This window comes from Hylobates moloch, unplaced genomic scaffold, assembly GCF_009828535.3.
Source record: "Hylobates moloch isolate HMO894 unplaced genomic scaffold, HMol_V3 SCAFFOLD_11, whole genome shotgun sequence".
In the NCBI taxonomy this organism is placed as follows: Eukaryota; Metazoa; Chordata; class Mammalia; order Primates; family Hylobatidae; genus Hylobates; species Hylobates moloch.
In genome coordinates, this window is record NW_026652286.1 from 4,352,053 (window position 1) to 4,368,173 (window position 16,121).

Consider the following 16,121-nt stretch of genomic DNA (forward strand, 5'->3'; position numbering starts at 1 on the left):
TTACATCCCTTGTCTGTCTCCAGCTTGGTTCGAATCCACCTTTCAACAATTTACCACTGTGGGTGCGCACCAAAGAAACAGTGCTGTGGGCGCTGAGGACACCTACAAAGATGACTTTCACGAAGGCTTGGTAAGGGGTAACAGCATGAGGGCACGCAAACAGCATCTCAGGACTGCCTGCTCCAATACTTTGGTTCTGGTGTTTGCTAGAAAGTTCTTCTCAGCTGGGCGCCGTGACTCACACCTGTAATCCCAGCACTTTGAAAGGCCAAGGCAGGCAGATCGCTTGAGATCGGGAGTTCAAGACCTGCCTGGGCAACATGGTAAAACCCTGTCTCTACTAAAAATACAAAAAATTAGCCCGGCGTGTTGGTGCGCATCTGTGGTCCCAGCTGCTCGGGGGGCTAGGGTAGGAGGATCGCTTGAACCCGGGAGGCGGAGGTTGCAGTGAGCTGAGACTGTGCCACTGCACTCCAGCCTGGGTGACAGAATGAGACCCTGTCTCAAAAAAAAAAAAAAAAAAAAAAAAAAAAAAGGTCTTCTCATGACCCTGGGATTGTGGAAGTCTCATTTGTGCCCCATCCTTCTCCCTGGGTGGCAGTCATGAGGATCTCACCAGACATTTTCGAAAACATACTGAGATAAAACGAGGCCACACAGGAGGGTGAATTTTTTAATGGATTCCAAGAATTAGGGTTGCAATGATGCCCTGTCATTTAAGGTTCTAAGCCTGGCCCCAGGATAGGACACACCATCATCCTTATGGGCCCCATTTTTGGGGTCCCAGAGCCCGTTCTCCCTAAGCCCTGCCTGTGCTCCTCCTCAGACACAGCCTCAGGCTGCCCTGTGAACACCAGAGTGCTGCTGCACCCGGCTCTGCACTTTTAGGACAGGTTTGGGGCTAGGTGGGATTACTCCCGGTGTACCCCATTTAAGACAGCCTCTTCCTGATGTTGCCCCCCTGTGGAAGGCATCTTCCCCTTCTTTATTCAAGATGGCAACAGCTGCCATTTCTCCAGCCATTCCCTTAAAGGGACGCGCAGGGGACGAGATTTAAAGGCATGAATTTTTCCTGAGCACCTAACTCTTGCCAGGCACCAACAAAAAGCACTTTGTGCCTATCATCTCACCCTTAAATGCATCTTCCCAGAGCAGTATGACTATCTCCAAGCTTTTTTCAAGGAAAGAGGCTCAGAGATGTCAGGGAACTTTCCCAAGGCTACACAGCCAGGCAGAAGTGGAGCTGGGATGCAAACCCAGGTCAATCTGCTGCCAAAGCTCTTTTCACCCATCAGCACCTCCCACAGTGGTGACTCCTGGACCTGCCCAGGGAGGGGTTCAGTGGGCAGAGGGAGAGGGCGAAGAGGGAGCAAGCTGGGCCTGGGAAGGGTCTAGCATTCTAACTGGCAGCCAGACTCTAAATCCCAACCGCTTTTCCAGGGAATAGATCGATGCAGTAGATAGAGTCTTGCGGTGGGGCATGGAGGGGAGTGTGGATGACACCCAAACCTACTCCGTGATGATGGCAGAAGGCATGAAGGCCCCTCCCCACTCATGACGCCCCAGTAGGCGGCTTCGAAGGCCTCACGCTGCTCAGACAGGGGTGTGGGGGGTGCACTTCCAGCAGCTGGGCTCGTGACTGTGCCTTCAGTGCAGAGTCTGAGATTGGAAACCACTGTTAGAAGAGTACAAAGAAGAAAACCACAAAGACTTGGCTGATGGGGTGGTGAGGCCACAGGAAATGGAACAGAACTACAGCCTGCCAGAGCAGGAAGGAACCTTCTAGATGAGCTGGGTCAGTGTTTTCAGATCACGGAGTGTGGCTCATCAATGGGCTGTACAATCAGTTTGGGGGCCACGGTCAGCATTTTTAAATGATATACAATGGAACACAAAACATCAGAGTAAACATATGCCATACAGTGTTGTTTCATGAAGCTTTAGTTTTAGTGTGTGTGCGTGTGTGTGTGTAAAAACTTTTTTCCTTTTTACCATGGGTTGTGGTCAAAGGAACTAAAAACAATTTTTAAGTTCGTTTGTATTGTCCATTTTGCATTGCTATAAAGGACTACCTGAGACAGTAATGTATACAGAAAAGAGGTTCTGTACACAATTCCGCAGGCTGCACAAGCACAGCACTAGCATCTGCTTGGCTCTGGTGAAGCCTCAGGAAGCTTTTATTCATGGTAGAAAGTGAAGCAGGATCAGGCATGTATCACAGAGAGAGAGGGAGCAAGAGCGATACCTGGCTGTTTTAATTAACCAGTTCTAGCTTGAAACAACAGCAAGAACTCACTCATTACCCTGGGGAGGGCACCAAGCCATTCATGAGGGATCCACCCCCATGATCCAAACAGCTCCCACAAGGCCCAGTCCAACACTGGGAGTCACATTTCAACATGAGATCTGGAGGGGACAAATATTCAAACCATATCATGGCTCAACCCCTACATTTTACAGATGGGAAAACTGAGGCCAAGGGCAAGAAGAGGCTTTTCCCAGGAGCCAGAGGCAGGACAAAGATCCAGAGTGTTCTATGCCAGGACACAGGCCTGGTTTCTTACTGTCTTTCTGGACGCTGACCACCTTGCCAGGCCTTACCCCAGGCTAGAGGGGAAGAATCCAGGGCTTCACAGGGGCTGGGGGCTAGGTGGGAATCCGGCCCTGCCTCTGGCTGCTGGGATAGACACTCTCGGTAATGCCTTCCTCGCAGGGCTGCTCCTTCTCTGTTGCCTTCTCTGTGTTTCCTCTTCCCACCAACAGTCAGAATGGCTCAGAGTGAGGTCCCTCTCTGCCCTCCCTTCCACCCTCCTCCTCAGTCTCTCTTGGTCAGGCTGGGTCCTCTCTTCCCCCAAGTCCTTGCTCTCAACACGTCTACACAGACGTTGCTCCATGGCTGTAAGGCCTGCCCAAAGCCCACACAAGAGGCCAGGTACGGTGGTTCACGCCTGTAATCCCGGCACTCTGGGAGGCCCGAGGCGGGAGGATCACTTGAAGCCAGGAGTTCGAAACCAGCCTGAGCCAAGTAGCAAGACCTCATCTCTACAAAAAATTTAAAAATTAGCGGTCAAGCATGGTGGCTCATCCCTGTAATCCTAGCACTTTGGGAGGCCAAGGTGGGTGGATCACCTGAGGTCAGGAGTTCCAGACCAGCCTGGCCAACATGGCGAAACCCCATCTCTACTAAAAATATAAAAATTAGCCGGGCGTGGTGGCAGGTGCCTGTAATCCCAGCTACTCGGGAAGCTAAGGCAGGAGAATTGCTTGAACCCAGGGGCAGAGGTTACAGTGAGCCAAGATCATGCCACTTTACTCCAGTCTGGGCGAAAGAGTGAAACTCCATCTCAAAACAAAGTAAAATAAATAAATAAATTAATTAATTAATTTTAAAAATTAGCTGAGCATGATGGCATGTGCCTATAGTCCCAGCTACTTAGGAGGCTGAGGTAGGAGGATCATTTGAGCTTAGGAGGTTAAGGCTGCAGTGAGCCACGATTGTGCCAACTCCAGCCTGGGTAACAAAGGAAGAGCCTGTCTCAAAACAAAAGCAAAAAACAACAACAAACATCAAGGCCACACAAGCTCTTTCCTTTGCATCCACACACTATTTCATAAGAATAGCTGCCGGTACTGAGACGGATACATTTTGTCTCTCTCAATTTAACAGCTCGGTTTTACAGAAGATGGGGAAACTCAGGCTAAGAATTTGCCAAAGGCCATGGAGCAGTCAGTGGAGGAGCTGGAACTAGAACCAGGTCAACTGGACCAAAATTGCCACCACAGCACCACCCTGCCTGGCTGGTTGCTGGCAGTCTCTCCTCTGAAGCGCCTTGGATTGGGCTGGGAAGAGCCATAGCCAGCATGGGGGCAGGGGCTGCCTCTCCTACCTTGTGTTGCAATGAGGAGAGGAATGCTCCACTCCCAAGAGGGATGAGTATCGGACAGGCAGCTTCCACCCTTTTCCCAGCCTCCCTAACTCTCTTTCCTGAGAGTGGAGGAATGACTTATAAGCAGCTTGGGAGAAGGAGCTGACCTGGGGCCATAGCGAATCTGGCCCTTTCCTGCCCACTCGGAGCTGCTTGCCTACAGAGAGTGCCTGCTGCCCAGCTCCTGCGTCCTCCATGGGGAAGGGATGCCTGGGAAGAGCCAGCATCCACCTTTGAAAGGCACACCTGGGGGCCCACCTCCTCCGCTCCCCACTCACAGGCTCACCAAGGGAGGCAGCGATCCTCCTGGCGGCTGGCAGAGACCAGGTCTGCAACAGAGACCGGGTCTGCAGCACAGACTGTTTCCTTGGACAGGGTGCCCCGAGGCCTTGATAGGGTGAGGGCATATCAAGAAGTCTGACTGCAGTCATGGAGGTAAGCCAAGGTCTCCCGGCCTTATCAGTAATAACCTTGATATGCTGACCTCGTAGCTGAGTCCTGTGTCTGTTTTTCTGTTGTTTTGGTACTCATGGGAAGAAGGGGTGTTACTGGCACTAGAAAATCCGACATCTTTTCTTTTCACCGTTCCTAGAGGTGCCCCCCAGGCCACATGTGCAGCCTCGAATTTGGACTCCTGCAGTCTCTCTCCCAGGTCTTCTCGCCTCTGTCCAAGCCAGCTCCTACACCTGATGTGGGCCCATCTTCCTCCCTACCGTCTCCCCTCCAGCTCGACACAAGCTACCAAGGGGTCCCTCCCTGCTCATCAGCCTTTCAGCTGTCACTTAACAGGGTGCTCCTGCCCACTCTCCAAGTGCCTCCTCCAACAGGCAGACTTCCCTGGCCACCACCTCATATTCTGCCAGCTCTAACACTCATCATCAGGACCCCTCGTTCCACTTTCACCTTATTATTGATGCTTTTAAAGTGTGTGTCTTGGTTTCTCAACAAATTACACACAGTATAACACCACCACCCATACTGGCTGAGATGTCCTGAGTTCTTGCTTACTCGTGCCAGGCACAGGACAGCTTCTTCTCTGAGGAGGGAAATGGTATAAAAGACTAAGCGTAGGGCCCAGCACACAGTCGGCGCTCAAGCAGGGCAGGGGTTTCTCAGATCTGCTCAAACACCACTGGCAGGTGGATAAATGGGTGTACTCTTTCTGGAAAGCCATTTCCATTATGTATTCAAAGCCTTAAAATATGCATAGCCTTCCGGATCTGGGCCAGCGACCCCACTTTTAGGAATTTATTCTAAGAAACAATCAGAGATGTACTCAAAGGTTTAGCTACAGGACTGCACCCAGCCACACCAGTGCAAGAGCTGTGCCTCCGTTTAACTGTAAAATGGAGATAAAAATAGTGCCTGGTCTATGGGCTGCTGTGAGGATTCATAAATCAGGCACCGATATATGTAGAGCACTGAATGCAGTGCCTAGTACATATTGCAGCTCTTCAAAAGTGTTACCTGCTCTTTTTATTATTTGAATTGAAGTCTGAATGAGGTCAAAGCCTGAATGGGCTCCCTACCTCCCTCCCTCCACTGTCATGATTTCCAAAACCAACAAAAGGGTTACTAATATCAAAAACAACATCAACACCAACCACCGTCTAAATCCAACACAAAGGAACTGGTTAAATAACAATACAACTGTATATAACACTATGCAGCCACTCAAGATGATGTCATAGAACAAGAATTAATGGCAGGCACCAATGTACCTAAGTAGACAAGGGCCCCAAAACTATTAGTTCAGTAGGATGGCACTTTTTTCTTTTAAAAAGCACATAAATGTGTAGAAAAAAAATATATATACTGCAAATTGTGAAAAGTTGGCTGGGCTCAGTGGCTCACGCCTGCAATCCCAGCACTTTGGGAGGCTGATAGGGGGCAGATCGCTTGAGCCCAGGAGTTCCAGACCAGCCTGGGCTACATGGCAAGACCGTCTACAACAAATTCTGAAATTAGCCAGGTGTGGTGGGGTGCACCTGTAGTCCCAGCTACTCAGGAGGCTGAGGTTGGAGGATCACCTGAGCCCGGGGAGGTCAAGGCTGCAGTGAACCATGATTGCACCACTGCCCTCCAACCTGGGCAAAAGAGTGAGACCCTGTCTTATACAAACACACACACACACACACACCAATGTAAAGAGTTGCTATGTCTAGCTTGTGAAGTTACAAACGCTTTCTCTTTTTATCTTTTTAATTTCTTGTAAAGAACACAAACCTCTTTTGTAGTAAGGAGAAAAAACTAATTTTGCCAAGGAAAATAGAAGCCACGTGGGTTTACTTCTATCTGTAATGGAAGGCACTGTGTCTTCCTTACATGTACCCCTCACTGCATCTGACTCACAGTCTCTGGATATAAAAGCCCTGGTCTTGAACAGAATTCCTGCCTGGTAATCTTGTTTACTCTTGCAGGCCAAGGCGTTCTGTACAGAGTTTGGAAGTGGCCTGCAAGAACGAGAAACAATACAGTCCTGTGGGGGTGCGTCTGAGCCTGGTTGGTGACCCTTGCCAGGCGAGGAAACGTCAAGAACTGACCCCAAGGGGACAAGGCGCTGGAATCCTGGAATCTGTCCAGGGATAGTGCATTAGGAAACCAATTACCTGGGGAGCATGTGGTGGGGCAGCCGAGAGTGAGCAGAGCATCAACGCGAGGCCACTTTGGCATCTGGGAGCTCTCTTCAGTTTGGCCTAAAGAACTTCCATGGGGGGCTTAAGTGCAGCTGGATCTTAATATGATCAGCTCCACTCGCACACAGTTTTCATTTTGGCCATTCTCTAGAAAGCCTCTGCCCAACCCCACCCCCCAACCTTGCTGACTGCAACAGACGCGAGGGCACCAGGGGAGCCTGCCAAGGGGAAAGGCAGGGTCACAGGGCCATCCGTCAGCCACAGAAGGACCGCCCACCCAGCATAAGGGTTAGGGTTGGGGTTAGCAGGGCATGTGAAATGGTGCACTTAAAAAATCGTATTACTAAGTGGGTTACCGTCAGGCAGTATATGCACGGTCTCAAGCCTCACAGGACCCCCAAGAGGGGGCTGCTTCTGAGTCCATTTCACGGTGGAGGAAACAGGCTTGGAGGCTGACTGGTCTGAGGTGACTCAGCTAGAAAGGGCAGAGCTGGGATTCAACTCTGGGTCCACCTGACTGAAGCCTAGGCTCCTTCCACCTCTCCCCACAGGGCTCGGACAGTCATTCCGGCAGATGTGGAGCTAGGGCAGGGGTGGGGTGTCAGAGCTGCTCCCCAGTTCTACTCTTGCAGGTAGTACTGTGACCGTAAGAGGGAGCATGTACCCCCTTGCAAAAGTGAACGGGGCCAGTCTTGTCTGAAACTGTCCAGCTAATTCCCCTCATCGGTTGGTGCAGAGCTCAGCTGGCACTAGATTCAGGAGGATGCTACCTCAAGCTGCAGCAGGGATCCTTGCCACATATCCAGCCACCTGGCTGGTGCAGCGCAGAGACGATCAATACCACTCCTTGGAGGGCTGTCCCAATAGGCACCGTGACCTTCTGGGGCTGCTTGTTCCCCGTGTTCCCTCTTGTCACCAGGCCTCTCAGAGTGGCAGAAAGAACACTGACCTAAGCATTTGATAGGGGCCTACCGACACCCCACAGGGCTTTGGGGAGTCAAAGGGCAGTATGTGCATGGGAGTTCACCAGCTCTCCTCTCTGCACCCCTCCTCCCAGTAGAGAGCCTGGAGGAGGTTGGGCAGGCTAGGGGAGTGAGAAGCCACACATTCACACCTCCCCTCTTGATTTTTACCTCCAGGCCAGCTGTCCTCCTTTCCCTCTCACTTCAGGTGAATGGAGGCTGAAAGTCTGAGAGAAAGAGAGAGAAAGCTGGGAAGAAACTGGTGGCTAGTCCCTTGACATGTTTTCAGAGGAAACATTCCAGGAAACAACCCGAAGGAGACACTTTTGTGGGGCTCCCCTCCTCTCTCTGACTTTCCTAAGTTCTGCCCATTTGAACGGCCCCATGGCATCCTTCCTCCAGCCATCCCACATTCTCCAGGCCTGCGGGAGCCCTCATTGTAGAATCCGCCTTTGGTGGTTTCACCCCAGGGGGCCCCGTGGCCATCCTCCAAGTGCGGACTGGTGGCGAGGCTGGTGTCCTGACCGAGCCCCCAGGCAGGCGGCTCAGACTCAAGCAGTGATGACCCAGCTGACCTCCCAGGGTGCGAGGGACCTGGGCGCCTTCCTGCGAGGTGGCCCTTCCGGCTCTGCCACTCGTGCTGTGGGAACCGGTTTGGCCACACATAGCCTGGAGGCTGCGGGGCTAGCGCTGGGTTCCTGGCCTCCGGCCTCCAGGTCCTTGTCCCAGCTCACCTGCCCCCGTCCTTCCTGCAGGGAGCAGCCCCTCACAACACGGTTGCAAGGCCCTCAGGTGCCCGCGCGGCTCACCGCCTCCTCCCACTATCCGGCCAGTGGCGAGCTCCCACCGGGGCTCCCAGAAAAAGACGCAGGAGGCTCTGGCTGCAGCGCTCCTACCACCCAGGCTGCCGGCCCCAGGGCCAGGGCTTGGGGGACGGGAGGTCCCACAGGCCACAGCAGCGGGCATGGCTGGGCTAGCCCCCCAGGGCTGTCTCTCCCAGACCACCGGGGACACCGGATCCCAGATCTGATAAATCCTCTGGGTACTTCAGTTTCCTCAGGTGTTTAGGAAAAACAAAAACAGCCATAGGATTTCTTTTAGGAATAAATCAGATTATGGATGTTGTGGTCCCAAGGGAGTAGTTACTCTGTAAGCTCCCTCCCCACTTTCCCCTTTCCTTCCCTTTCAGACACCAGAATTTGCATCCAGAGCTAAAAGTCAGTGGGCTCAGCCAGAGCAGTGAGAGCAGTGAAGGCGTGTCCACATTCCTGGAGGCCACATGAGAATAGGGACTGTCCCTGTGCTGAGAGAGCGTGACATCACTGCTCCTATGAGGGGGAGTGATGGCACAGAAATCATCCTAACAGTGTCGTACACACAGGCCTCTGCCAGCTCCAAGCAGGCTCATTTGAGAAAACAGCCTTCTTGGTAGTGCTGGCTACGAAGCTACAGCTTAATTTATCCTGTTTTCCTCCACTGTGCTCTGACACTGCCTCCTCTTCCCCATCCAGCTTAAACACTAACAGACAGCTCAGCCCAACATGGGGCTCTATTCACAGGCTGGGGAAGGCTTATTATAAATGGAGGCACATCAGCTTTAGACCAGCTGGAAAGGGCACCATTAGTCACTCTAGTAAATAAACACTGAAGTCATTTCCCTATTGACACCAAGACACAGGAATCACATCTAAGAATGGATTGCAGCAGCACCAATCTGACAAGGGTCTCACATGCGTGTTCCTTCCAAACACAAAATGGGGTTGGGAAAGAGGGCAGTTGTAGACCAGGTCCCTCTGAGGAAAGCGTGTGGGTGGAATCATGTATAAGTAAAGTTTTAAATAAACAGAATGCATCACTATGGAGACATTCGGCTTTATCAAAGCCACCATTAAAAAAAATAATCAAGACTTAAGATTCAACACTACAAGTGTTTATGACCAGAAAAGGCAAAGTGGGTCTTAGATATTCCGCAGCCAAGTAATAGCTGCCAGAACTCAAAGAAGAAATATTCCCAGCAGGGCAGGAACCCGTTGTTTGTCAGGACTTTCTCTGAAACCCTCCAACTGGAGCATTCAGTGCACTGCAGGGCCTACTTAACTCTTTCAGCAATGCAATGATGCAATTCAGGAGACGGCTCTATGGTTACTGTGTCCAGACAGACCTGCCATGCACTAGGGGAGGATCACATCAGCCACAGAGGCAGAGAGTGGGTGCCACAAGGAAAGGGCAGGTTTATTAGCTGTGACTCAAACTTATCAGGAATTGTCAATGCCACCCGAGCTAGTGGGTTAATGATGGATCAATGTGGATCCTGATTTCAACAATGGGGACGCAATCTGGTGCTAAGTATGAGTGTTCCAACCCATATTTGGAGCAAGTTGCCTGTTGTAAAGAAGACACTTTTAGTGTGGAGCCTGATGTTTCTTTGGGCTGCTGACTGGAGTAATGGTGTTGGTAAGTATTGTGAAAAAGCCTGATATGAGTTTGGGTGTCATTCAGGGTCCCCAAGTATATTCACAGATAAGAATGAGGTAAGAAAGGACCACAGGGGAAAACTTATCTGTCTCTAAATGTTTCATATCTCTGAAGGTGGATATGGTCAGGAAACACTTGCCAGAAAATCAAGGAAAGTTGGCTGAGAATTTGTCTAATTCACCAGAAGCTGGATTCTGTCCCCTCAAAAGGAGCTTCCCCAATGAAATGGGCAACTGCTAGTCCAGTCACCAGCAGTTTCTGGCTAGAAGATGCTGATGCTGATTCAGGGAAGATGAGATGCAGATGCCTGCCCTGATGAACAGGAAAGCCAGGGAACAAACAGGTGGCCTGTGGTCAGCTGTGACCAGCTCGGCAGGAGCCAGCCCTGAGGCTCAGGCTCCCAGGAGTGCTCAGCAGACCATTCCGCCTACATTCAGCATGGCAAAGGGAAACCAAACAGGCTGAGAAACTAGCCTGCAGTCTGAAATCTGGTTCTGCCACTACAAGCCCTGTTAACTTACCTAACGTCTTGGAGACTCAGTTTCCTAGCCTCTACAATGGGAATAGGACCTCTCTCTTGCAGCGCTGTGGGAAGGATTAGGGATTATGTATAAAAGCTCCTAGGACAGTGCCTGCTGAAGCTCAGAAAAAGGGCAGCAAAAACAAAACCGAAACCTGTTTTTCTTCATGCTACTGCTGTTACATTTGCTTCCTCAGCTTTATATGCAATGTAAGCAAAAACAGCTTCACCTCTAATTCCTAGTTCAGATCTAGCACCAGCAAAACAAAGCAACAGGCTGCTGCAGCCACTGAGCACACTGCCCTTTGCCATGGTCTGGAATTCCTGTCTATGCCTACACCCTGTAGTTTTACTCTATGGCAAGTACCTACTTGACATTTCAGAAGGGACATTATCTTAATGGTAAAGAAAAGGGCAGTTCTGGCATGTGATATCTGGAGTGACAGCAAGAAAAACAAAACTGAAGATTTGCTGCTCTCAGACCAAGAAACCCAGGTGGTGGCCCACTCCATCTGCTGTACAGTAGAAATGTTTCCCTGAAAGACATGGGTGTGACAAGCGAAGAGATCAAATGCACAGCTGCCGCAAGGGGAGATCATGACCCTCCATTAAGAAAGAAGGACGCTGGAAGACTTGGAACCATCTGCCAGTTCTTTCATTAGTAAGGAATGGAAGATAAATTTCCTAGTGTCATGCATCAAACTTATCACCAAAGCTGGCTGTATCACCTGGCCAGGTATTATTTGCATTAATATGAGAACAGCTAAGAATTAAAAAGAGGCTTTATTTTATTCTTATGGTGATTTGAACCTCCCTCACAGGAAAGTTTGGTGTGGTGCTCAAATTTTAGAAAGCATTTCATATTTCTTAGAGAAACAAGCTATGCTCATTTTTTTTTTTTTTTTTTTTTTGTTTTTTAAAAGGGCAGGGGGACTACAATGCCAGGAGCCAGAGAGCTTGTCAGAGAACAGCCTGGCCAGGCATGGTGCCCCATGTGAGGCCGAGTCAGAGCGTGCCCAGCCTTTTCCTACGACCATGGAGAGCATCAACCTTACAGCCTGGAATGGAAACACGATGAAAAGCAAGAAGGCACTGTACCTTTCCCCCACTGGCAGACAGAGAAGCTCTAACTCTCCCGCCCTATTTTCATCCATTTAAATTCATTTCCTTTCTCTCAGGTTTTCTGTGTCTTGGTTTGGAATGAATCTGGTACACGGCTCCTGAGTCAAGAGGTCAAGAAGACACGTGGTTTTATGATGCAATAATGGGCAGCCACTCTGTTTTGTTTTGGGAACCTCAGTGACATCACAGACTAACCCTTGTACCTTGGGACCCTGTATGTAAGAAAACATTGAGTCAGAAGAGAGCGTTAGTCATAGGGCTGCTGAAACACAAGGTGAAGAGAACTATTAGGCAATTGAGTGCATTCCCTGCAGGGCTGCTCCCACTTCTATCTGACTTGGGTCTAGATGACTCAAGTGATTCCCGAGGGGAAAATAATCTATGTGGAACAGCTGTCATGAGCAAGCCTTCTGCTGCTCTTCAGCCTCAATTTCAGCCTGCTACTTCCTGTGACATCATTCAGTGATTCCTCCCTTTAAGGGGACAGTCTTCTCTTGTATTACAGGTGACTGCTTGAAGGTGGCTAGACGAGAGTATACTGCCACCACTCTTTATTTGGAGGCCTGTAACCTGTCTTCAGTGTGTCGCAGGAAGACTCAGTTACAGTGTTCCCTGAATATGTAGCCTTCCATTACGATAGTATGCAAGCCAAGATGAAACCACCTCTGTTTGGGTTTCAGCAGCTGTCTGCCTACGGAAGGCTCCAGAATCCCTGACGCATATTTATATCTCCACTTCACTGTAGTCACAAGGAACAAACACGTGAGATTTTCTTCTCCCCAGAGGCACAAGTCCATTCATATTTCTTCAAATGAAGGCGGGGCGTGTGGGGGGTGGGGGAGGGCAGGAGGAAAACTGCTTATGAACAAAATCATCCGTAAGCACTGCCACATAGATTTTAATTTGCCCAAAGATGACAGCAATTTTGAGCTGTGGTTAGGGATAACTGTTCCCACAGTAGACCTATTACCAACATGAGTTGCTGGCTCTCATTTAATAGGACTCCAAGCTGGGAAACAAACCCCACCATCTTCCCAACAGCCACATCACGAGATCTAGCAGCACCAGCCTCTTGAAGTGGCTTCTCAGTGGAAGGTTTGCTCCATTTCAGTGAAGCTTCTCTCTCAAAGCTCTGACGTCACCAGGGCGCCCCTTGAGGGTCTGGATAGACTGTCCGAAAGGTCAGGTTCACTCTCAGTTCTCTAGAGTGGTATTCTTTGGGCACTCGATGCTAAATGGAAATACACATAACTCTGACATAAATACACACATTCACGCTTTTAGTTCAAAGCGACTTAAAACTTAGTCATGAGAATACAGAAATATTTCCATCTTATCCGCCTTAAATGAGTAGTAAGCTCTTTGAAGTCTTGTGGAGAAAGGTTCCTTCTTTGAAACAAATTTCCATCCCCAGCCCCACTGTGCTATGCCAGCACCTCTGAAGTGAGATATTTTCATCTTTTCTAATTGTTGCTGTTCCTCTCAGACACCTGCCATTTCCCAAATCTCATAAAACATATAAATGGATGAGACCAAAGAAAGGCATGAGATCCCATTCTCATGGTAAGTGTTTTGACATTAACATGGCACCTTAGAAATGATCTGGCCTAAAAATGGCATGGCCTAGCTGCGGAGCTGTGTATTCCAATAAGATAGTCACTAGCTATCCTGAAGCTATTTAAATTTAAATTAATTAAATTAAAAACTCAGTTCTTTATAGCATGCAAGCCACATTTTAAGAAGTCAGTCATATGTGGATAGTGACTACTACATTAGGCAGCGCAGATACTGAACACTTTCATCATCACAGAAAGTTCTACTGGCCACACTAGTGTCCACCTGGATTGTCAGTAGTAGCAAAACTCCTTGGAAAGAATGTCAGCTGATTCCCTCTTGCTCATTATAAAAGCAGCTTGCTTTTCACCATGTCTACTTAGAAATAGTCCTCAGAGTCAGGAAACTGCCTCCACATGAGAGCAGATTCATATGACTTGCAGATCCTCACCTGCCAATCAGCTTGTGTCGCTCCTTCCATGATTAACAAGGTCCCATGATCCAACGGTATCTTCACTCTTTCCACATATGTGTAGTCTCCATTCTCTTCCTAGAAAACAGCATTCGTTGCGATAAATTTTTTGCCTGTGTGATCAAGATGCAACAGAACCTGACAGAGGTAAAAAAAAATGGAAACCTCTGCTCAGCCAGACTGTGGGAATCCATATATAGCTCTGTAATTTGGCAGCTGCTTGACTGTGGGCAAGTTACCTCACCTCTCTGTACCCTGACTTACTCATTTGTAAAATGGGGAGGATGACAGTGACTGCCACCTAGGGCTATGGTGAGCCTCCACTGATAGAATATGTGTAAATCCCTTGAAGATTGGCATGCAGTAAGTGCTAGCTATTAGTGTCATCATCATCACAATCCAAAATGCAGAAAAGCCCATTCCGGCCTAAGAAGGAAATAAAAGTCACTTGTACAAGAATTCTTTACATCTGACTGATGTTGTGCTCTACATTTTGACATACTCAGTGTGGGGAAAATGTCCTTTTAACCAAGACTTGATGCGATGACTTCCTTCACCTTTTCACAATGTATGCTAATTTACTGATTGGCACCTATAGTCTCAATTCTTCTCATGGCTACTACGGAGTCTTGGAGATATACTCCTGCCTCTTTCCAGAACAGACAACAGCAAGATTTTCTCAAAGGGAGCTCTGGCTTGACCAAAACAGTGCTGTCAAACTGAGATTGGCTGTTTACATCTTTGAGGATGGATCACGACTCCTGTACACTTAGGATGCAAATGCCTTGTATTTACACAGAGAGCTCAAAAGCAATTTATGTCCAATATTCTCAGGAGTCTTCACAGCATAAGCTGCAAAGCAATCAACTGGTAGTGTGGCTCCTCCACAGCTGAAAACCAGGAGCATTAAACAACTGTGCTCACGGCAACAAAGAGCACGTCAAGTGCTTCGAGACTGGGACAGATCTGAGCTTCCTGATTTCTTCACCTCCATTCTGGGCAGAGCTGATGGGTCTATTCATTCATCTGCTTCACTTCCGATAGAAAGGGTTACATTTGGGTTACTGCAGGATTGATTTCAGTGCAAACTGTGTTTATTACTGTATGGGTGCTTCTGAGAACTTAACTGTTTACAAAGATTTTCCCTAGGAAAATCAAAATCAAAACAATCATGAACTTGCATAAACAGTCTAAGTTCCAGGCCCCAACTTTTGGCAGTAACTTTGTCAAGCATAGTCATAATTTTTATAGACAGAAGATAGAAGCAATGTTTAAAATAACTTTGGTTTCAGTGATTGATTTTAACTGTGTCTGCCACCTTTTCTCTTCCAGTAATAAGTGGGCACCAAAACACTTACCTTTGACCCCTCAGACAACCAGAGGGCAGTGGGAAGGTGACCCTGCCCTCACTGCAGCCCAGCTCCATCTCAGAAAAGCAAAAGGCTGCTCTGATTAAAAAAAAAAAAAAAAAAAAGCCAGACAGAGGAGACACATGTCCTACTGGGGAAAAGATATCCGGAGGGAGTGCACTGACCATGAGATTAGAGAGTCCAAGGCTCCTTAATTTAGGCTGCATAGTCAGCTATCAGATCAAGGTTCAACACAGCTAGAAGCAGAAGAATTTCTGCTACCCTCTACATAACCAGGGAGTGCAACATGGGCTTAATCTACAAATCAAGTACAGACACTAAGGAGAATAAAATAAAGTAGAAAGGAAAGACACTTAAGCACAACATGAAGGCAATTCTGAGATGAAGATCTCTTAGAACATTAAAAACACTGTTGGGGAGAAGGGGGTGCTAGATCAGTGGAAGAGAATAGGTAAACACTATAGTTCCACCTGGAAACATGAAGCAGGAATGCACCTCACATGTGAAAGAGAATTCCGAAATGCAATCAGCACTGATGGAAAGTGATGTTCAACGATCACATTTCACATACTGTTCCTAAGATCTGAACTTTTCAAATGAGAGAAAGCCTCAGGTTGGTTTTGAACACATTACGTTCAGCATAACCATTAACCATACCAAAAAGCAGACAAGGGTGAGCCTTCATTTGGGAGGGAGCCACTCGAATCAGTCCACAAAGGAGACACCGATCCACAGTGTACCCTCTGTGACAAGTGATCTCATTCTTTGCTGCTTGTTATTTATTCCTTCTAAGATCTTTGACTTAGAAGATGCATTCCTAATTTGCAGAAGGAGACAGACAGGAAAGAGGGCAAGGGATCCTACTAATGCAACACAGAGCTCACAAATGCATCCTTCTCTTGAGGCCAGAGTGGCAACAGACCACAGAGCCACCCTTCAAGATGGCTGGAAGGGTGATGCACGGAGACTTTTTCCACTTAGGAGTCAGATAAAAGGCCAGAGGAGCCCACATGGCTGTGCATAAAGGCTCCAGTTGATAAATGGATAAGCAACAGTGGAAACACAGGTCAGACTGTTTAGAAGA

At 48.6% G+C, this 16,121-nt stretch overlaps 2 protein-coding genes across 3 annotated transcripts in view; both read right to left on the reverse strand.

Annotated features, from left to right (window-relative positions):
* Nucleotides 1–13,727, reverse strand: part of ACCSL (1-aminocyclopropane-1-carboxylate synthase homolog (inactive) like) — a 143,930-nt gene extending 130,203 nt beyond the window's left edge. Inside the window, exon 1 of the mRNA XM_058446857.1 lies at nt 13,647–13,727. The gene's annotated coding sequence lies outside the window, so the exon portion shown is untranslated. The remainder of the gene's footprint in view (nt 1–13,646) is intronic.
* The window catches only part of ALKBH3 (alkB homolog 3, alpha-ketoglutarate dependent dioxygenase), a 39,113-nt gene continuing 35,515 nt past the window's right edge, over nt 12,524–16,121 (reverse strand). The window contains exons 9-10 of one of the 2 annotated variants that reach the window (XM_032166220.2): nt 13,647–13,745; nt 12,524–12,872 (exon numbers count right to left, since the gene is read on the reverse strand). In XM_032166220.2, coding sequence (XP_032022111.1) covers nt 12,780–12,872; nt 13,647–13,745 — 192 coding nt within the window. In that variant the 3' untranslated portion in view covers nt 12,524–12,779. Of the gene's footprint in view, nt 12,873–13,646; nt 13,806–16,121 lie in introns of those variants that run through there. The other variant, XM_058446863.1, reaches the window with a different exon arrangement.